The 23,049-nt window shown below is 48.2% G+C and overlaps 1 protein-coding gene across 1 annotated transcript in view; it reads right to left on the reverse strand.

The window, feature by feature from the left end:
• Nucleotides 1-1,756: 1,756 nt before the first annotated feature.
• The window catches only part of LOC133339451 (UDP-glucuronosyltransferase 2A2-like), a 55,813-nt gene continuing 34,520 nt past the window's right edge, over nt 1,757-23,049 (reverse strand). Inside the window, 3 exon segments of the mRNA XM_061547620.1 lie at nt 1,757-3,354; nt 11,648-11,867; nt 14,901-14,988. Coding sequence (XP_061403604.1) covers nt 3,066-3,354; nt 11,648-11,867; nt 14,901-14,988 — 597 coding nt within the window. The 3' untranslated portion in view covers nt 1,757-3,065.

Below are 23,049 nucleotides of genomic sequence, written 5' to 3' on the forward strand. Positions count from 1 at the left end.
GTTTTATAAGGGCACCACGGGGTGACCAACCCCTCCCCACCCAGCCCCACCCCTCCAACCCCTCACCCAGCCCCACCCTCCCCACCCAGCCGCTCCCAACCCTCCCCTCTCCACCCAGCCCCACCCCTCCCATTTTTGAATGCACGACGGACGGACGGACACAATAATCCTCTGTGGGCTGGTGTAACCAGGTAATATTTAGTTTACATACCGAATTCATACCTGTCAACCCATACGGTCTTCCCGTATTCTGATCTCCCTGCTATCTGCTATCCCAGCGTCCTCTGGCTGGACCTAGGGGATCTCTCCATGACCACTGGTTACACTGAGCCCTAGCCCTGATAAGGGCTGGAGGGCTTGGTCCAGGGTCCTAGATGTCTTCGGCCGACTTCGGTCTTTGTGTAGCAGAACTGGCCAAGAGCTCTCAGCGCTCTGGCTTTTATACCAGTTCGTGGCCGGGTTGTTCAATCACCGGCCACCTTGTGGAACCCGCCGATTGGTCCTTCCCATTCTGGCGTTTGGATCCCACCTTACCCGATTTGACCCTGACCGTTTGAACGAGCGAGAAAACCCTGTTTACAATCCGCTTTCTCACAGCTTGCGAACAGCGAAAAGTTATCACCACTGCACTTGTGATGGGACTTTGTAGGATGAACGTTGAGATTAATAAGGGCACGGGGTGACCAATCGGGTCTGAATTGGTATATAATAAGAGACCGTCCATAAATGATGTCAGGCGATTTTGGACGATTTTGACTCCCCCCCCCTCACTCGTCACTTGGCGTCACTAAAAGTCAGACCCCCCCTCAAATATGACGTCACAAACCTCTGCCCCCCCCCCTCCACCCAAAAATCATAATTCCATTTTGAAAATAAAACATGCTTCAAATCGCTTTAAACTATTGTCATTGTAGTGCCTATTGAATGTGGCGCTGCACTCTGATGTTGTAGGAGTGTTGTTATAACAATTAGTGTTGTTATAATAATTCAATATTTATTTAAAGTTGCGAATTTGAATGTGACGTTACATTTTTCAAACTCCCCCCCCCCTCGTCACACATCGTCACAAATGTCTGACACCCCCCCCCCCCCTAGGTACGTGACGTCATTTATGGACGGCCCCTAAGGTAGGCACTGATAAACGGTTGACAGGTATACGAATTCTGAAATATGGCTCTCTTGTTATTTTGGTTGCCGACCCCAGGCCGCACCTGGACCCGTTCTTGTGTAAGATTTTCGATTTTCTGCACTGTACGCCTACTAAGGAAAAATGTTCAGTTGGAGACAGCTGTTTTTGTTTGTTACTTCAATACATCCCCGTGCTCTCGGGGTAATTCATCGGATCAAATATCCCATGTGTAATAAAATTAATCGCGTGGTTGGCTTTTAGTTGTTAAATTGATGTGATCAAACGGGCGGCCATAAGAATCCCGAGGCCTATTGGTTTGATTGATTGCTTCATGCCCAAAAAAAAACAACGTCCAGTATATCCAGCAGCAGGAGGGAGTGAGTGGAGGTGTTAATGAACACTCGTAGCCATGAATGCATGACATGTGTATGTGTGGGTATGTGAAAGTATATTCAAAGTAACGTTTTTTGGGAGGGGGTAAGGTCGAGTGAATGTAAATGTGTCGTTAACCCACCAACACCCGACACAGCCAATGAGTAAGGGTTTGTCACGTAGAAGAAATGTGCAAATTAACTACTACTTCAACACGCCGGTTGTGTGTTGCAGAAGACGGTGTGGATAATGAGATGCAAAAATCGTTTTTATTTTTTGGTTGGTAGGCAAGACAAGTGAAGGTGACATATTGCCTGCCTATTTATTTAGTGACTTAACAATGCTGTGAACCATTTGGATAACTGATATGTACAAAAATGTTAATTGTGAGTGTAATGAATGAAGCGCGACACACAAATGTAAGAATAGGGGAGAAAATGACCCAGGCATCAGATGTGAGCGCTGAAATAGATAAAAGTACCTATGATGTGCACATTTTTGAACATTCCAAGGCCATGTAACTTTTTCAACATTTTTTTTTACTAAACTATTACGCAATATTTCGTGTTATATTGCTAGGTAAGGCCCACTGAGCTATCGCGCTCTTTTTCAGAAGCAACCTGGCTATCACAAATGATGGCTCAACGAAAGTGGCTTATCATCGTGTGTAAATGTATAGCAGCCAAATTATTCTAAGCGTGTGATGTTGATTCTAAACGTGGAAGGAAAAACCGGAGGACCCTGAGTAAAATCCACGCAACCACAGAGAGACATGCAAACTCCAAATACACAGGCGTCAGGGTCGGGATCGAACCCCACGACCTCCCGTATACTAGGCGAGGGAGTTAACACCTCCTAACTACTTTTCCACCGCAGCCTTCCAACTGAGATAGTAGCCTGCACTGCGCCAAATCTCATAGATCTGTAGAAGTGCTCAAACGTGTTTGGCAATGAACACATACACCACAAGTGCTCAACGCTGTGTTATAACAAAAACATATTAATTCAAGAAACATACGTGGCGTCGTGTTCTGTGAATAAACGTGGTCCAAGGCTGATGAACTGACTTGTATGAACATCAGAAGCTATTTTATGCATGCGCATAATTCACAAAAATAAAAAGTTCAACAGTTTGGTCTTATATGCTCTATTGTGGACTGGTTTTTGCTCACCATGCAGGTCTGGGCTTTACGTAGCCTTATGTTTAAAGAGTTTGAGATGTGAAGGGTGAGAATAATAAGCATTCTTCTGAAACATGTGCGATTGATTCATACAATGTAATTGTAAAAACGGAAGTAAACATGGTCCCCTGCTAACTCTTAGCTCTGTCGTTCCGGCTGTCTGTGTTCGAACAAAGAGGGTTTGGTAACACACTCCAACGTGACAAAGAGATACGATCACAACATATATCTCCTGCTAAATTTTGTTCATTAGAATCACGAGCATATTCACCTCATGGGTTAGAGAAAATAACAATGGTGTTGTGATTCTCACTGTGTTACGTGAGCATCAAACCATCAACTATTGTTTGATTCGAAGATGCGAAACCGTGTCCACACTCCGGTCACTCCTTCTTGCTCTTCTTGGCTGCCACTTTGGTCGCCCTCCTGTGGTGGCAGCACAGGCGGCAGAGGAGGACGGGCAGTGCGACGGCGAGCCCTGCAGCAGCGCTCAGGAAGGCCACCACGTCCAGGCAGTGCAGCTGATACCAGGCCAGTCGATGCGCCGCGGGCCGCAGGTGGCGCGCGTGGCCGTGACGCATCACGAACTCCAGCGCGTGAACCGCGCGGTCCATCGGTCGCTCGGGCTGGTCGTGGTGGAGGCGGGAGAGGCGCTCAATGCTCTCTTGGTAGCTGTGGACGTCACGTCAAAGGAATGGCCAGCCATTGCGGTTACCAATGTGGCATGGTTGGCAACGTACGGTGCGAAATAAGTTCAACATGCATTAATGCAGTGCTACCGGTGTTTTCCCAGACGCCGAAGCGTCAGTGATGAGTATCACGGGGCGATGCGAGAGTGAGCCTAGAACAGAATCTCCATCTGTATGCGTTCACAACACGTGCTAGTTTCCATGTTTACCCATATCAGGCGTAACTGGTATGGACAAGGGAATCTGGCAACACTTAATGCCGGCCCATGTTGCCTGCGTAGCAGACATAGCAGCGCCAAAGTTATACCGTAAAGGTTTTTTTTTGAACTGGCAAAATAAATCAAATGGGTTACCTAACACTTGGATCCCCAAGCCAGTGGCGAGATGTTAACTACCTCGCCTGGTATGCAGGAGGTCGGGGATTCAATCCCGACCCTGACGCCTGTTGTATATTTGGAGTTTACGTGTCTCTCTCTCTGTGGTCACGCCTTTAGATTATGTGGCTGCTATACATTTCCACATGATAAGCCACTTTGGAGAGGCATCATTTGTTGCCAGGTCACTTCTGAAAAAAATATCTAATAGTTGAGTGGGCTTTACATGATGAAATAAAATAGTTTAATTCTTGATTTGAAGCTTTCGTGACTGCAAGGATTCATATTCTTAGGTTTTTTCGGTAAAGTCACGTAGAATCCTTGCAGTCACGAAAGCTTCAAATCTAGAATTGAACCACTTCTACGGAGAAGTTCCAAGTTTATCTTTTTCTCTCTCTCTGGGTTTTTGTTTTCTCTCTCTGCCTGTGTATTTAGTGTTCTCTTTCTGTCTACACTCGTTTTTTGTCGTTCTTATGTTCTGCTCTGTCTGTGTGTCTCCGTTCCTTTTGTTTTATGTTTTGTCTTTCTTTGGAATTTTCACACTTAAATTCTAACTTAGCAATCTTTGAAATACGTAATCGACCAGGCTATGCGTTAATTGTGTGTTGACCGACTATCTGTGTTGTATTACATAACATTTCGATATTTTGCTAGGTTATTTAATTTAGTGTGTTCTTTATCCCTCTCTCCTAATGTTCAAACTTGCTTACTTTACTACGCGTTTTCCGCACTCATTGACATGTATATTTTTTATCTAACCCCTCCATCTCTCTGCCACCGCCCCCTCTGCCTATTTAAGGCCACCCCACAGAGACGATCTCCCTCTCTGTACCTGTGTCACTCTCTCTCTATGTATCTTGGTGATATCTGTCTGCTTATATGTCTGTCTATAGTTTTTCTGGTTAGAATTTTTTGTTGCTATTTCATTTATGTCTGATGATGATTGCTTGTGTTGCAATCGAAACGTCGTGATTTTTATTTTTATTTTATTTTACTTTTATTAATTTTAATTTTTACCTACGTGACTTTACCGAAAAAACCTAAGAATATAAAATAGTTTAGTTTCATGTGTATGCTTTTTTGTTATTAGCTTCCCCCCCCCCCCCCCTATATTTTTCACTTTTGTTGTGTTAGTTGTCCTTACGTTCGTATCCACCCTGACTGGCCATCTGTGAAAAAGAGCTTCATAGCTCATCGGATTCCTCCAGCATACGTAAATAGTCTGATTCTATAAACAGATGTCTCATAATCACAGTTCTACTGTCTCGAAGCGCACCCTCCCTTGGAAAAGCGTCTATCTAAGGCCTGTTGCATGTTTTGTTTCTTGCACGCTTGGCACGAGCCCTACCAATATTGTTGAAAACGAAATAGCATGCTATACTCACACTGGAAAGCTTCATATAATGTACGTGTAAACATGGTCTTTCACGCGTTCCTGAAAAGTGCCTCGTTCAGCGAAAAACGGGCAAGAAAACAATTTCCCCGTGAATAATGTAACGATAAGTTTTGGCGAGATAGTATGTACTTTTTCCGTGTTGCAATATGCATCTTACACGTTATAACTAGCACGTCCCACGTTATTACGGCGTGTTCGCGTTATAACTGGGTGCATTCCGCGTTGTACTAGGGCACGTTCCACGTTGTGAGAAAAGTGTTCCCGAATGGAAGAACTGCGCTCTAGAAAAAATGTGTTGTAGTGTGAGGACTTGCCAAACTTGTTTGTATAAGCAAGTGCACGATTGAGAAAACTACGTCCCTCGTAAATGATAATCGTTTAAATGTGAACTATCGATTAAGGATAGATATGGGTTAAAGCTAACACTGTGGATGTACGTTCTGTTTATCAAGGTGGCCGAGCTTAGGCCACGACCGCCAGGGTGAGTGGGCATTGCTGAGGTAAGCTGCATTCAGTACACTGGAAACAATGCATATTAGTATAACTGATGAACCATGCAAGATTTTATTTGAAACAACCGCCGTTGTGATATAACAGCTTAATATTTTGTATCTAGAGTAATTTTGTAGTGGTATCTCTTGAAATGAATCCATACATCTCAACGCGTAAAATGTAGATATTCCCTTACGTTAATATAATAACTGTTTCAGGAAACCAGATTGATGCACGTTTTACCAGAGAATTAGAAAGTGCAACAATCTGGTTGCTGCACGTTTTAATGCTCCATTAAAACGCCTCCGAAGTAAATGCATGAAGGTGCCTAATTGTTACGTTATTTTCAGCATGGCAAAAACTGGATAAAGGCTTCTCCAGACCATCACAAATGGCATTATTGTAATTATTGGAAAACCAGCACGGTTTAAAGTACTGTAATAAAGGACTCTTTCACTGGGTCTGTCTCCGTTGTCCTTTATTGTGGTTCGTACAACTTTGCCCGCACGGCGCCTCGCTCAGAGTCTCCTCCGCCTCCCGCTCGGCAGCCCCTCTGCTGCCATCGCTCCCGCAGTCTTGCTGCTGGCTCCCGATGCAGCTCCGCTGCTGGCTTTCCTCTCAGCCTCTCCGCCTTCGATCTGCTGCCCCTCGGCTGCTCTTTCTGCAGCCCCACCGCTGCTCTCTGTCTCCCCCGTGCCCGGACACCGCTGGCCAATGGTGCCGAGTCCCGACCTGTGCCGATCACGCCACTTTCCACCTCCTGCCCTGCGTGGCCTCCTCCTGTCTTTATCCTTACACTCTTTCCCCGGTCCTTCCGGTTCCTGCCCTTAAGAGCTCTCCCTTCTCTCCACGTGACCCAACTCCTCCCCCCTGTTACGTCATATCCGCGAGGCCGTTTACGCTCGCATTACACCACCCTCCCCCGTGGAGAAAATTCCAGCCGTCCTCGGCTGAAACAACCAAGTAATGCGAGCGACCACCAACCATCCGCCATGAACGGACAATGGAGAATGCAACGAATATAACAATAACAACAAGAACGAGAACAACATTAATCAACGAAAAGAAAGGGACTTCGACCGCGTGCGGGTCACCGGCACGTCCCGGAAAAGCGGCGGCCCCCTGCAGACCGAGAACGTGACGGGGTTTTAGGAGCGACAGGATCAAAACCGCCTGTCGCTATTGGAGGCCCGCCAACGCCAAGGTCCCGTTTCCCCGAAGGACCAGAGTCCGGAGCGTCCCGCAACCGTGTCTGTGGTGGGGTTGGAGGGGCGGCGAGGCCAGGTGTCCCCACAGCCGTGGTAGGCCCACCCAGAGCAAAGTCCCCTGTCTCCTGCAGTGTCACGGCCGGTTTGTTTGTAAAAGGCACGACAGGCGCTCTTGCAGGGTCAACAGGCACAGGCAAGGGTGCGTCGGCAGCAACAGACACCGGCAAGGCAACATCAGGAGATGACGCATCCGTTCGAGGGGCCACGTATGGTTTCAAGCGAGACGTATGGACGTACCAGCGCCGAGATCCGAACCGAACGGGCGTGGACTGCGGGTTGGGAACCTCGATGAGCCTAACAGGCCCCTGCCATGGTTTATGTAATTTAGGGAAGGTCCCTGCCCGCACCTGCGGGCAATGCAGCCAAGCCATGTCCCCCACCTTCCAGGGGCACTTCCCCTTCGAGCGTCGAGCGCACCGTTCGTTCCGGGCCTGGGTTGTGGCCATAGCCATGCGGGCCCCCTCCCGCGCCTCAGCGACGCGGCGAACGGCGTCCTGAATGTAATCAGGGAGAGGCTTAATAGGTCCTCTCACTCCTGTTCCCAACTGCACATCCATTGGCGGCACGTTTTCGCGACCGTACATGAGAAAAAACAGAGAATATCCTGTGGACGCGTGAGGCGTCATCCGGTATGCCGAGAGTACCCCAGGGATGTGCAAATCCCAGTCCGCTTGCTTTTCATTAACCGTGTGACACAGCATGGCGGACAGAGTCCGATTTAGCCATTCAACCATGCCATCCGTCTGCGGGTGGTAGGGAGATGTCCGGATCTTTTTAGTTCCCAGAGCCACGCACATCTCCCCCAACAATTTATAAGAAAAATTCCGGCCCTGATCCGTGAGCAGCTTCTCCGGTGCCCCCTTGTCCATGACATATCCAAATAGAAAGGCGTCCGTAATGGACGCCGCCGACTGGTCGGGCAAGGGCCAGGCCATTGGCCAGCGGGAGAGATACTCCACCCCAACTAGCAAGTATTTATTACCCTTAGCGGATGGCGGGAAGGGTCCCAAAATATCCAACGCCACCAATTCGTTAACTCGAGACACTTGAATAGACTGTATCGGCGGAACATATGGGTGTTTAGGCGGCTTCCGCCGGGCACATTCTGGACACGCGCGAACGTGCCCGACGACATCCGTCTTCATGCCGTGCCAAAAGTAATCTCGCTGCAACGTCAATAAGGTCTTCTGCACCCCCAGGTGTCACAATGCAGAGTCCTAATCAATTCGTACCATAACGACGCCGGTACAACAAGACGCCAGCGATCCTGTAACCCCTCCCTCCACATCAGTAGTCCGTCGCGGAGAGCGGTCCCCGGCGTCCCCCCGGAAACCAGCCCCCCCTCTCTCTGCAGCCCGACTCCGCAGGGTCCCCAACGAGTCGTCAAGCATTTGTTCACGAATCCATACAGCCCGTGGAAGGTTCAAAATCCCATCGGCTGGTCCCGGGCACACTGGAGCTTCAGGCACCTCGACCACCAATGCAATAGGCCGAGGGGCTGCTGGATCGGCGTACACCTATGCGTCCCCGACGGTCAAGCGCAAGGGGATCGCTGCGGCAACCTGGAGAGCGCGTCCGCATTCGCGTGATGCACCCCCTTCCGATGTTGAATTTGGAAGGAAAACTCCTGCAGAGTGTCCCACCATCGTGCCAGCTGGCCAGATGGTTGGTCTACCTTCAGAGCATATTGTAAAGCCGCATGATCCGTGCGCACAATAAACAAACGGCCGTAGAGATACGGTCGAAAATGGCTGCTGGTCCGGCCGGATAATAGTTTGCGCCCCGACCAGCACCGATCCGCCCGTTATGGTTGCGGACGGCGATAACAAAACTCCAGGCTCTCCTTCCTGACCAGGCACCGGTTTCCGATATCGCAAGGGGATAAGCATCTGTGAGCCAGGTGGAATGTCAACAGATACCTCGGACAGCGCCTGCACCTGGCAGACCGGAGCGGGTCGCCCCCAGGGCGACGGCAAAAATGTACTTTTTCGACCCCCCGGTAATTCAATACAATTTTAATTAACTCTTATTAGAATGGGCATTTTGGCCAGAAAATCAGTTCCCAACAAACACGGAACCGCAAGGGACCTCGAGATCAACACAATTCCCGAGGCCGACACCCCCCCGATGGATATATTGGCGTCCACCTGGCCCACAATGCCCATACTTCCCCCATTCGCTGCAACGCAGGAATCGTAAACCGGGCACACAGCCTCCGGTGGGATGCCCAACAGATGGAAAATGACATCAGATATAATGGTCGCGGACGCACCGGAATCCACTAAAATGCGCACGTCAACCCCCTGTATAGATCCCGGCACAGTGGATGAACCAGTAGCGGCCGCGACAACCCGCCGTGCCAATTTACGCCACTGCGTTACCGAGCGACATGGGCCAGTCGGTGGCCTCCCGTTGTTAACAACACCCGGATCGCGCGGCAACGGTGATGAATGAGGTGCCAAGCCTTGCCGGGTGTCTGGTGCACACCGACTTGCCTGTCCAGGAGGGTCCTTCCGCGGCACGTCTGCGGTCGAGGCCTCCTGCTGGGGCGGCCCCGGGATACGGGCCCAGCAGTCCCTGGTGTAATGGCCCTTGCGACCGCAGCGGAAGCACTCGACGTCATTACGACGCACCGCACTCCCCCCATCCCGACGCTCCCACATCGGCGGCGCAGATCGCGGCCCCGGTCCACCGCGGGCCGGCCACTGCACAGAGGCGGCCGTCAATTCCTGCGGGCCCCCCCGTCAGGAACGTACACCGCCTTCTTGGGATCCCAACCCACGGCACCCCCTTCGACGATGGCCCCCCCCCCCCGTCCACGCCGTCACCTGCTTCCAACGGCGCAGATTAAACTGGGCATCCAAACACTTCGCAGCTGCCCGAGACGTCGGCTTCTCATGGCCGCACACCGGCATAGGGATCCCCTAATCTCTCGACAGCTCAAGCATCTTGCCCAAAATCACGGGTTCCAGTAGGCAGGCTCCGTCTCAGGGTATGCGGCCATGGCTAATTCCAAGACAGCACCCTGTATGCCAGTGGCGACTCTTCGGGTGCCCGCTGGCGCTGAACGAATCGTCGGTGAGCGTCGTTCGGTGGCTTGTACGCATCCGCCATCTCGTCAAAACCCCTCTCAGTGTCTTCTTTTTCTCGGCCTTGATGGAACAGGAAAATCTGACCGACTCATCGTCGAGAAGAGTTGGCAGAACTTCCAGGGCCTCTGCATCAGTCCATCTGGCAGAACGCACCACCGCTAAAAATCTGCAGGCGAATGCACTCCAATCGCCTCCAATCGAAAATTCTTTAACTGTTGTCAAGTGACGGCTGCGGCTCCTCGCTCCGCCGTCCTCCGCAGACGGTGCATTGCGTGGCATATTTAAGATGGCGTCGCACCGCAACGTGTCAAAGATGGCGGCTTCCCACCACGGAGGGCGCAAGATGGCGGCTTCCCGCGGTTCTTCCCCTGCCACGCCCAAAATGGCGTCCTCGCGCCGCGTTGCAGAGGGCGCTGGCGGCGCAGGCAAGGCCGCGGTCTGCCGATCACCCCCGGGCCTCCCCGACGCCGTCGCCGGCATGACGAGGTCGCACAGTTGCGCCAATAAGGTATTCAAAGTCTCCAGCTGGGCCGCCATCTGTCTCCATCGCTGGTCAGCGTCCTCCAGCGCGGGCGGATCCACCGACGCGGCGACGTCTTGCACTCCCGGCCCACCACTCGTTCCCGCTGGGATTTCCTCCTCCATTGTAGGCAGGTCCACTGCCTGAGGAAGGTCGTCGTCGTCGGAAGATGTAGCAGATGATGGTGTGGGGATATTCTTTCTTCTGAGCTGTTTTGACATGCCGTTTCACTTCTGACACCAGTGTAATAAAGGACTCTTTCACTGGGTCTGTCTCCGTTGTCCTTTATTGTGGTTCGTACAACTTTGTCCACACGGCGCCTCGCTCAGAGTCTCCTCCGCCTCCCGCTCGGCAGCCCCTCTGCTGCTGTCGCTCCCGCAGTTTTGCTGCTGGCTCCCGATGCAGCTCCGCTGCTGGCTTTCCTCTCAGCCTCTCCGTCCTCGATCTGCAGCCCCTCGGCTGCTCTCTCTGCAGCACCACCACTGCTCTCCGTCTCCCCCGTGCCCGGACACCGCTGGCCAACGGTGCCGAGTCCCGACCTGTGGCGATCACGCCACTTTCCACCTCCTGCCATGCGTGGCCTCCTCCTGTCTTTATCCTTACACTCTCTCCCCGGCCCTTCCGGTTCCTGCCCTTAAGAGCTCTCCCTTCTTCCCACGTGACCCAACTCCTCCCCCCTGTTACGTCATATCCACGAGGCCGTTTACGCTCGCATTACAGTACGGTGGTTGGATTAGTTCCGTAGATCGGCAATGGCGTTGCACATCCTGTCAATGTTGCGGGGCTAGCCCCCAACTCCAATTAGCACGGTGAGTTACATATGGTGTGAAAAAAGTTCAACTTACATAAAACATATATTTTATACATATAGGTAGGGCCCACTGAGCTAAATAGATTATTTTATCAGAAGCGACCTGGCCACAAATGATAGCTGACCGAAGTGCCTTATCAAATTGAAATGTATATCAGCCAAAGATTCTGTTCGCATATTGATTCTAAATTTTGATGGATAAAACGGAGGACCCAGAGAAAAATTCACGCGACCATGGGGAGAGAGAACATGCAAACTCCAAATATACAACAGGCGTCAGGGTCATCATCGAACCCACGACGTCCTGTATTTTGTACACACACCTGCTGTTATGGATGACCAAGCCCAGTGCGTCTCGGATCTCTGGGGCAGTGACCGTGTTGATGTCCAGCACGATGGCACCCCCATGCTTGTGAAGTCTCAAAAGGTTGTCCTTCTGGTCGCCAAAAAGCGGGAAGCCGAGCATCGGGACGCCGTGGTAGATGGCCTCGTAGACCCCGTTAGTCCCGCCGTGTGTGATGAAGGCGCGAGTTTTTGGGTGGCCTTTCACAGCAAGGGAGCCTCACTATTAGCGTTACCACACTGATGATAAGTAATTGATTTGTTTCGATGTTAGATTTTTGCAGCAACCCCCTTTGTAAAGTCGGTCACAATTGAACAGATTCACGTCAGAAGAGATAGTGCTTGCGTCAATAATACCTGATTAACAGACCCCTTCTCAAGAGGGGAGAGACGGTGCAAATGTCATTCATGTTATCTTCTTGGTTCTTTCGGTAAAGTCACGTAGAAGGGAAGTAATAAAATAATAAAAATAAAACATAATAAAACAATTCTCACGACGTTTCGGCTACAACGCAAGCAGCCGTCTTCAGGTGAAGAATGAGACAATGCCAAGCTAGGAGCTTATATATAAGCTGCGTTGGAGGTGGAGGAAAGAGCGCCTTAACAAAAGAATGTGCATGTGAAGAGGAATTTAGCATATTCATGGAAAATGCGTAGGAGGTGGGCGGGGGGGTTTCAAAGTCATATTATGCCCATGCATTATGCAGGATCAACAGCACCAAGGGGGGGGTGCAGGGATTAGCAGTAACAAAGGAAAGGAATGTTAATGATATGTAGCTGCAGTTACTCAACCACCACGTAGAAAACTAAAGTATAAACTACATAAAAAACTAAAGTATAAATAGCATAGCACCATCAGTATACTTACTATACTCTACACTAAGCTGAGTTACTAACAGCAAGTAATACATTACAATTCTACGTCGTAAAAATTATATAATATGCTTCCATCTAAACTTTATTCTATTGCATCAACGAGCATATACCGTACTATATACTGCCAACATTAAATTATATACTGTATTGCTGTAAACCAACCTATAGCTTATACATTTAATATATGCAATAGAATAAAGTTTAGATGGAAGCATATTATATAATTTTTACGACGTAGAATTGTAATGTATTACTTGCTGTTAGTAACTCAGCTTAGTGTAGAGTATAGTAAGTATACTGATGGTGCTATGCTATTTATACTTTAGTTTTTTATGTAGTTTATACTTTAGTTTTCTACGTGGTGGTTGAGTAACTGCAGCTACATATCATTAACATTCCTTTCCTTTGTTACTGCTAATCCCTGCACCCCCCCCTTGGTGCTGTTGATCCTGCATAATGCATGGGCATAATATGACTTTGAAACCCCCCCGCCCACCTCCTACGCATTTTCCATGAATATGCTAAATTCCTCTTCACATGCACATTCTTTTGTTAAGGCGCTCTTTCCTCCACCTCCAACGCAGCTTATATATAAGCTCCTAGCTTGGCATTGTCTCATTCTTCACCTGAAGACGGCTGCTTGCGTTGTAGCCGAAACGTCGTGAGAATTGTTTTATTATGTTTTATTTTTATTATTTTATTACTTCCCTTCTACGTGACTTTACCGAAAGAACCAAGAAGATGAATCCCTGCAGTCACGAAAGCTTTAAATCGTCATTCATGTTAGTTTAACACGTGGGCTTTCGCGACCAATGTTATCAACGATGAAGGTTTTTTTTCGGTTAGATCGAATGAACATAAATGTGTCGTTAAACCTGCCACAAACCCAACACAGCCCATCAGTAAAGTTTGTCACGTATATGAAACGTGCCAATTAGTTACTGGTTCACCACATCGGTTTGTTGGAGAGTAAACCAACAACATATATGCAACGTTCTACTCAAATTGTAAACGTTGTGGGTTTACTCTCCAACACACGCGTGTGCTGAACTAGTAACTAAATGGCACGTTTTGTTTACGTGAAAAGCCTTACTAATTGGCTGTATCAGGTGGTGGTGGGTTTAACAACACGTTTAGATTAGAGCGATCTTACTAAAATAACGTTATTATGGAAAATTAACACAGTACACTGTGGCTTTATATCGCGTATAACTATGACCACATCTCAACATTATGTACAGAAACAGTGATCATACTTACTTTACATAGAGACGCAGTCAATCAGTCACATGTAGGGAAATCCTGAGCCTGGCTTTGAAAAGGGACAGGAGATTGACGCCAGAGGAGATCCAGGCTCTAGCAGAGGAGGTTGAGCTTATATTGACCAGGAGCTTTGACTGCTGGAGCGAAGAGTGATCAGGAGAGTAGATGGAGATGAAAGGGAAGGGGCGGGAGAGTGCTTGCAGGGGGAAATATGTGATGTACGTGTGCATGTTGAACTTATTTCGCACCATACGTAGCCAACCATGCTAATCGGAGGTGCGGGGGAATTGCAATAAACAAAACATGATAAATATAGGAATATGTTTTACCCTTTCTGGCAATAAGTGTTAAGATGTTAGGACGACAAATAGATACCTTTTGCAAGGCAATAAAACAAACAAAAAATATATGATGCTCCAGAGGAAGGGGGGATTTCGGACATTGGAGGGATTGGAGTATTGTGACAAAGCTAATGTCCATTGTCACTGCTATACTTAAGCTTCAAAATCAAGTCTAATTGTATATGCATAGAGCACCTTAACACAAGTTGCCTGGCATAGATAGCTGACAAAACGATGACACAAAGGAATGATGTAGCTGACAGATGTTGTACAATGATTGAGTGATAGAGAAAGAGGGTACTTGAGGATTACGAAAGGGAAGAGGAGGGCAAACAACGTCCAGGTTTGGACTCAATACGTAGGACTGCATCTGTGAAATAATAGGGTTTTAGGGAAGTTGAATCATATTTTAATATCATGACACCAATGACAAACATCCCCAATATATCCTTTAACAAACTGTTGGGGCAGGTTCTGCTAACAAGCACCCAAAAAGGCTGAAACGGCACATGATGGGGTGGGTGGCCAGCACCACGCACGGCTGTCGTTGTCTCCCCAGTGGTCGATGATTACACACCGCACCAGGTACTCATTTGAGGCCGAGTCGACCTAGGGGAGGAGGCTCAGGACCAGTTCAAACAATCGTCACCGATGTTGGAAATCGAACTCGGGCCGCCGGCTTCGCAGCACAGCGCGCAAACCACTGCGCCATCACTCCCCGCTTAATCATGACACCACCACAAGCAGGACGTACCCAGCAAGTCGTTCTGTGGTAGCCAGGGCACCAGTTTGGTGTTGGAGCCCAGGGAAGACGGCTTCTCTCCCGTGTATCTCCACACGACCTAACACGACAGTTGTGGTACAACCAGCAAGCAATGCACGTACAGTCGATCCTTCTGCATCGCGACTTTCCCCATTGCAGTTTCGATTTATCGCGGGGTCGGCATAATAAATTAAATGGGAATTTTTTGGGAGTTTTTGGGAGTTTTGTGAAAGATTCAGACGACACGGGAAGGCCAGCAGAGGACACGCACGAAGATTAGTAACTCATAAATGCATAACATATATGTAGAGTACTGGATAATATTAATGTATTTTATTTTTTAATTCCATAAATATAATCTTGATTTGAAGCTCTCGTGACTGCAGGAATCCATACTCTCTAGTTCTTTCGGTAAAGTCACGTAGGTAGAAAAATATATAAAAATAACACGACGTTTCGGTCGCGACACAAGCGTCCGTCACCAGGTGAGAAAGAATGATCTGCTGTTGTGGCTCTAAATAGGCACGGGAGGAGGGGGGGGTGGAAGTAGACCTGGTCCAACAGGTAAGGCACTGCCTGTAGCCCAACATGGAGTGAAGACTTTTCTGAAGCCTCTTGCGATGTTGGCCTTGGCAACTGCCTTGATGAGACCAACGAAGCGACGGTAGTTGACTGCGCGTGGAGGTATCATTCCAACTCGGTTTTGAGCGCAAGCGGAAGAGCAGAATTTGAAGATCTATATGGATCACTACAGGTCTATGTTTGATATTTAGAAGTCGTCTAGGATTGTTCTCGTCGACGGCATCGGATTTCCGTTCTGGTCCCGAGACACAAACATAAATCGGGCGTAGAGCACTTTTTCCACCTCGCCAACTTGAAAGTACCGCCGTCTTTTGCGTCATAGAGCAAGTGCTGGTCTTCTGCCGCTGCCCATGATATCAGTTGTTCACCAGCTCTATCGTTGGCGCTATAACCCCACAAGGTGTGGTGGCTGTTGAAGTTGCCTATGTGGATGATAGGGTGGCTCGGCTGCGGTAATTGATGGCGATGTAGTGTGACGAGGTGTGTGGCACGACCTGGAACGTGTCCTTCAGGTCGTTCTTTACGTATGTTGCTCTGACAGACATTCACATTGCTCTGATCATGTGAAATCCTCTCTGTGCTGTTGTTTTTCAGGTCAGAATACCTTTGTCGGACATTCGGCCGCCGGTGTGATGATATTTGTTGTGCTTTCGCACGTAGCAGGGAAGACCGGGAGCAGGTTTTCATCTTCTTCCCCATTATTTCATTTAGGAGTATATTTCCATATGCATTTGTGTACAACTTCTACATTATTTGGGCAATTATTGATCATGCAAACCTAATCCATTAATATATCTCATGTAACGGTAATATTTAATGTTAAAATGAACGTAATTTTGATGAAGTTCTTTAACGTTTTTACTTCGAATTATATTGCTTTCTTACCGAATTTTCATTTAACCACATGGAACTATGTAAATGTAAATACATTTAGGTTGTGCGTATGATATTGCAATTTAAAGGTGTAATTTGTATGTTGCTAGTTGTTTACATCACTACTATTGCCATTACATTCAGTGATATACGGGAATTATGATTTACAATTAACATTGGTACAAAAAAAACATTACGAAGGATTATGTGTAGTCAGGTACGAAAGGAGATCCATGGGGGGTGACACCATGAGTTACTGGGTGACACCAATCCTAGTGAAGCCACTGCTGGTACTATCGTCCTGCCAATGGGTACGGGTAGCTGGGTATCGGGTAGGGTATGGGTACCCGTTTGCGACCCTGGTGCGGCCGGGTACGGGTAAGGAATCAAAACCCGTTTGCGACCTCTGACTCCTGGTTCTTGTGGTGCTTTGCTCCTACATTGTTGCTGGCTGCCCCGCCCATGCTGTTTATGCCGCACAGCTTTGCTCACTCTGAAAGCCCTTATAAGCAGTTGCAGTTGGAGGTTTGCCCTCTCTTTGCTCTCCGCCTGATGAAGACCGTTTGTGTTGCGATCGAAACGTCGTGGTTTTTTTGGCTTTTATTTTTTTTTTTTAAAACGGTTTTTTTTCTCTCTACGTGACTTTACCGAAAGAACCAATAATATATGTCTCTCACGCGCTTAAAATATAAATGAACGACTGTGACGATTAGCGTATTTTTGGAAAAAAACTATATAAACACAACACATTTAGAAAGAGATACGTAAAATATAGTGTACTGTCAGATAAAATCAATCGTAAAATTACGGTCTGTAACGGCATTCACCTCCTTCATCAATATTCCTCGTTGGAAAATGTACTTTGGCTTAACGCGAATTCGCTTGCTTGAGGCAATTTTCAGGAACGCAACCCCCGCGTTAAGCACGGACTTGCTGCATTCGGAAAAAAAGGTCTTGCTGGCTGATTGTTTGACGCATAGGGACAGGCAGCTCCTTCCATTGTAAGGCAGGTCAGAAGCAAGAGAGCATGTAATTGTGATTGGTCACAAGGAGGAGGGGGAACAGAGACAGAGACAGCTAGGGTTGTGAGTGGAGAGGGCGAGAAGGGGTGTACAACGAAATGAGGGAAGCAAGATACAGTCGGTTACCCTAAAACGCGTGTTTTCATAACGCGAATTGGATATAACGCGATGAATGTATTAAGGAACACTTTTTATAACGCAGATGCAAATTGGATATAACGCGATTGAGCGAATGGAACTGAGTCGCGCGAGTAGAAATAAGCGGCTATATGGCTGGCTCGGCGTAGCATCGCATATGGATGCTGCTGCATGTTTCTAGATGCTACCCATGCGCCTCAGTCTATGTTTGGCCTGGTTATGCATCTCACGTCTTATTGTGGACTGATTTACCCCCTATATTATATATTATTTGTTATAACACAAGTTTTCCATAACGCGTTATAATAATCGAAGCAATGCAACGACGTGCACGTTTTCTTTGTTCAAACCTGCAGAACATCAGCCTGTCTCGGCGTTTCTCTTGCAGAAAACATAACGCGTGTGCATCATCTGCTTGGATTGTTCGAGCAGTGCATTGGCTATTTAATTGTCATCGCTTACTGGTGTTCTCAAATAGCTCTTTTAGAAATCAAGCAAAATCAGAAGGCTATAGTTACCCAATGAATCACAATATACTGTTATGAAGACACTACGCACTGGTGGCCTGTGCAAAACAAACCCGTGCATTTCACCTTTCAAATGTAAGCATTGAAATTGCTGCATTACTGTTAAACGTTACGGCAAACAAATGGCAGTGCTGCCACACAACACCTTGCTATGAACCACACTACCTTGTTGATCTCGTCCAGATCAACAAGGGGGCTTTTGGCAGGCTTTCAACAAAGATGGTCACTGCATCGCGCACTTTCAAATGCGCTTCTATGGCCGTCTGGAACGCTCTTCTTTCCGATATTAGGAAGCCACTGAAGCTATGGATTTTGAAATAATCTCGATTGAAGAGTCAGTACTTTAGAACTGCATTTTTGTGTTTAGTTTGTCCTTCCCCCGCATCTCCAATTATCACAGTTGGCTACGTATGGTGCGAATATCTTTAAGATATTTTGCTTCATTAGTGGCAAGCAAAATAAGTTTATTTAATCTTGATTTGAAGCTTTCGTGACTGCAGGAATCCATACTCTTTGGTTCTTTCGGTAAAGTCATTTAACAGTGTGTCTGGAACTTAATAGCTACTATTAGTTATCTATTTATAAGCCTATTTTTTTAAACTGGTTCATCAGAAGATATGTTTTAAAAGTATAATTCTCGTTAGGCCCCATGTAGTGAAGTGCATTCTCCAACTTTTATTATCCACTTCATATCTCTGGCTTCTATCTTTATGGGCTATGAAGAATGGTAATGGTCCCTATTACATATCATTTGTGGCCAGGTGGCGTCTGAAAATAAGCTATAAAGCTCATTGGACATTACCTGGTAAAAATGTATTTTGATAGTTTATATATATATTACTTCAAGACCATACACATAGGGTTGTTATTAAGGAACGTATTGAGATTTTTTTCGTTTGTTATTTCTACTTGCGCACCACTGCCAATGCAACAGCAGCAGCATCAACTCATACATTTTTTCAACCGATATAAATGCAGAAATCCCTCGCCAACCGCTGATTTGCCAACTGCGGTGTGGTGTATACACGGCTTATTATTTGTAGACCAATTTACCAACTGCGACCTGGACATTTTAGTATCCACGAGTATGCACGGCATTAAGGAAGTCACGTGAGAGAGGTATTACGTCATTGCATTACAGCGTGACGTAATTGTGTTTTGTGACGTCATTGTTATAAATTCCGCGGGGCCGACGTTCTGTGGTGCCACGACCGTGGAGCTACTCCGCAAGCGCCGCGATAGTCCACTACCCTCCACCCTGATCACACGCACACACGTAGCACTTGCACCCACGTAGTGTCCTGGCGGGGGATTGCCTGGCACATCGGGTTTTAATCCAAAGGGCCCCTAGAGGGAAAGTCCCACAGTTTCCCGGTGCCAGGAGATTGGCCGACCCTCGTAGGACAGGTTACATTGTGATGCCCCTAAAATTGGTTTAAAATTGTATGGGCGCAGAAAGAAAATGTTCCCTGAGCCAACCGCAATGAATTACTCACAACATTGGCGGGAGGACGGAGGGTGGAATATTAGGCAAGAAAAGCGCAAGCGCCCTTCCAGAAAATGGGCAACAAGAGGCAATAGGTGGCAGGCGCCCACCACCGCGGACTAGGATTAGGCCACGGTAGAGACGGTCAAGAGGGACGCCGCCGCAGGTAAGCGCATGATTTAGAGAATACAAAAAGTAGCCCAGGACGATTTTAGCCTCTTGTCTTGTCTCCTCGAGCTGCTCGCAGCATTCGTGTGATGCCAGCGAGTGCTGCTACGAGGCAGTGATAGGTAAAGTTTTATCTCGTCCTTCTCCCTCCGACACTCACAGCGTCCCTGCCACGCCGTGAGCACAGCTTCAAGGTACGTGGTAGGACGTTTGAGTGACTGGGTTCGTAGAGTTAGGCTAAGCTCTTCCTATACAGAGTATCGGTGCAGTGTGAATTCTGTGTGTGGGTGGAACCTCGGCATAGTGTTGGTAATTTGTGTGTGTGTGAGGCGCGCGTGTATTAAAACATAAACGGCCGCCAATGCTCGCGCATCCGTGCAGCTGTGCCGCGCGAGTATTAGGGCAGAGGCAGGGTAAGTTTAAACCACTCGCCGACGCTCGCGCATGTTTACGCGCGTGCGTGTTAAATTAATCGCCTGCAGGTGCGCGCGCGTTCGCGCTGCCAATTTAGAGCGCGTCTTAACGCGGGTGCGGGGTAGCGGATCAACACCCGCCGGCGCGTATATTTATGCAGACGCTTTATTGATAGCCTTTGTGTGCAAGCGGATTAGGGTTTAACCAGCTGGCAGGGGCGCACGCGTTCTTGCCGCCGCCGTAGCATTAGCGTTAGTGTGTGTGCGTGTGTGGAATAACCCTGTGCGGCGGTGAGCCAGCGATTTAGTGGTCCCTTAGAGGGGGCACTAACACGGGGGGGGGGGGGGCAATCACCTGGTCGGCAGGGGCCGATCGACGCGGTGGAGGAGGGAGTGGAGGGGGCAAACGTTGTGGGCTATGGGGCAGACGTCGGCCCCCACAGTTCTCCATGCTACCAGGGGTGACCTTAGACGAGCTGCCAGCAACTAGTACCCGAGGCGCCCCCAGTTCCGAACCCCGAGGCCAGATCCAGGCTGAGGTTTTTAATAAAGTTGTAAAAGATTTACTCATATTTCTCATATTCTTTGGGTCTTTCGGTAAAGTCACGTAGATAGGTTCAAATAAAATGTTGTTATTTTCTTTGAACCTATATACGTGACTTTACCAATAGACCCAAAGAATATGAATTCCTGCAGTCACGAAAGCTTTAAGTTAAGATTTAACCACTCCTATTTCTCATTTAATGTCTTTTAAGCTTTTTTAAGTCATAATTATTCGGTTTGTCCATCTGTCCAACTGTTTAACCAATGTTTCTGAGATCAGATAAAATAGAGACACTAAATTTTAAGAATAGATTTGTACACGACAGCTAGACAACATTTCAGTCCGATTCACAGTATTTATTTTTGCATTAAATAAAATATTTTACGTGAATTAATTATCGTAAACGTTGAGAAATGAATCATAATTCATATTCCCTATGTATACGCATGAGAATTGAAATTATATCTTTGTAATTTTATTCGTATTTTTTTACTTGTATTTTATTCTTTGAAATTGGCGTCCCACTTATCTTGGCACCCAAGGCGATTGGCGAGTTCGCTTATATGGACAGGCCGCCCCTGCATGCTACAGTTGCCACCCGGAACGCGGCTTAGTTGATCAGCTGCCCGTCTGTTTTCTTGGACATACTGTACAGGACACAATAATTTTTCACTTACTCATGTTGCACCTGTGGCCTGGAAGAAGATGGAGGGGGGGGCTGATTCGCTCCTCCTTCAAACCAGCCCTTCCCACATCACCTAGTTGCCATCAGCATCGTTAATATTAAAAGATGTATAACGTTGATTGAATGGTTATTATGTTCTATTATGTCATTGTGTAATGTACGATATTATTTTAGTGTTTAGTGAAGAAAAAAGAGGCAACTTCGTTAAGCTATAACGAGTCTGACCGAGGACGTGGTTTGTGGTGCCACGATCACGGAGTCACTCCGCAAGCGCTGCGAACCCGCCCTGAATGCATATGTAGAGGTGTAATTGTGTGGATGTATGGACACGGATGGGTAACAAACACAAGGGGCGTGGTTAGGGCCGTACACAGAGGAGGTGCTCACACCGACGTCCGCACGTGCATCCCCCACGGGCCCCTCCCGGGGGCCGAGTGCTATAAAAGGTGGTGAGCCGGAGGGCTCGAGGTCGAGTGTTAGCTTAAACCAGCGAAGAGTGAAGACCAGCTAAAATAGGCCCCGGAGCTCCCCTGGCTCGCTGTCCTTGTCAGGGCTGACCAGGGCAAGCCGGTGGCGTGGCCCCGAGAGCCCAGACTGACGTTCTTATAAGAGCCGGTCTGGAGACTCAGGGTGCCGGGATCCCAGCTTGAGCAGGGCTGGGATAGGTAGCCTCCCCTAGCTCTGTAGTGGAGGACTCGGGCGTAGGTTAGCGGGGTTAGACGGTGTGTCTCCCTGTTAGACGAGTGAAGGGGACGATACCCCTTCAAGTGCTGTGTGTACCCGTTACTGTACACAAGTTGGTATTAATAAATAAGTGTGCCTCCGACCCCGTCGTCCAAGCTTCTTGCAACTTACTACACATACACACGCCGCACACATGCACACGTGTAGGGTCCCGGTGGGGGATCGCCTGACATCATGGGTTTTCATCTGAAAGGCCCCTAGCATGGATGTCCCACAGTTTCCTGGTGCCAGGAGATTGGCCAATCCCCCCAGGCCAAATTACATTGCGGCCCCCCTCAAAGGGGGAGGGAAATCCCTGTGGACACCGCGGGTGTGTATTGAGCCGGGCGGCCACTCAGGGTTTACCGGCTGAGTCAGGGGTGAGTAATGCGTGCGCGGAAACAATGGACGGTGGGGGGGATAGCGTGACATAATGCCCTAGGTAACGGCCGCGAGACGTTCGAAAATCGAAAGTTAGGCGCACGATTGGCTGCGCAGGATGACGTCATATACCCTAAATTTTCGGAATCCCAGGGCATAATAGGAGGGAGTGAAGAATGGTTAGAGACTTCTCCAGCCATTCAACCATCCGGACCGACTCCCAGCCACTCGCAGCATCCGTGAGACGCCACCAGCAGGTGCCGCTACGAGTCAATCCTAGACAGAGTCGTCTCTGATCGTCGACCCTCCGACTCGCACAGCATCCGTGCGACACCGTGAGTGCATCTGTGAGGTGAGTAATAAAGTGGGGGAACACCTAAGGGATTGGATAGTAATAGGTTAGGTGCTGCTGGTAGAATATTTGCTTCGGGCCACACACGGTGTTTCTTTAGACGCGCCGTTAATAAACTTTAGTCCAGAGTATCGGTGCAATGTGATATGTGTGTGTGTGGGTGGAACCTCGGCGTGGTGTTGGTAATTTGAGTTGTGTGTGTGAGGCGCGCATGGAGTTAAACATAAACGGCCGCCGATGCTCGCG

The sequence above is a fragment of the Lethenteron reissneri genome, unplaced genomic scaffold (genome assembly GCF_015708825.2).
Source record: "Lethenteron reissneri isolate LAM-NWPU_2019-01 unplaced genomic scaffold, ASM1570882v1 scaffold_1864, whole genome shotgun sequence".
Classification (NCBI taxonomy): domain Eukaryota; kingdom Metazoa; phylum Chordata; class Hyperoartia; order Petromyzontiformes; family Petromyzontidae; genus Lethenteron; species Lethenteron reissneri.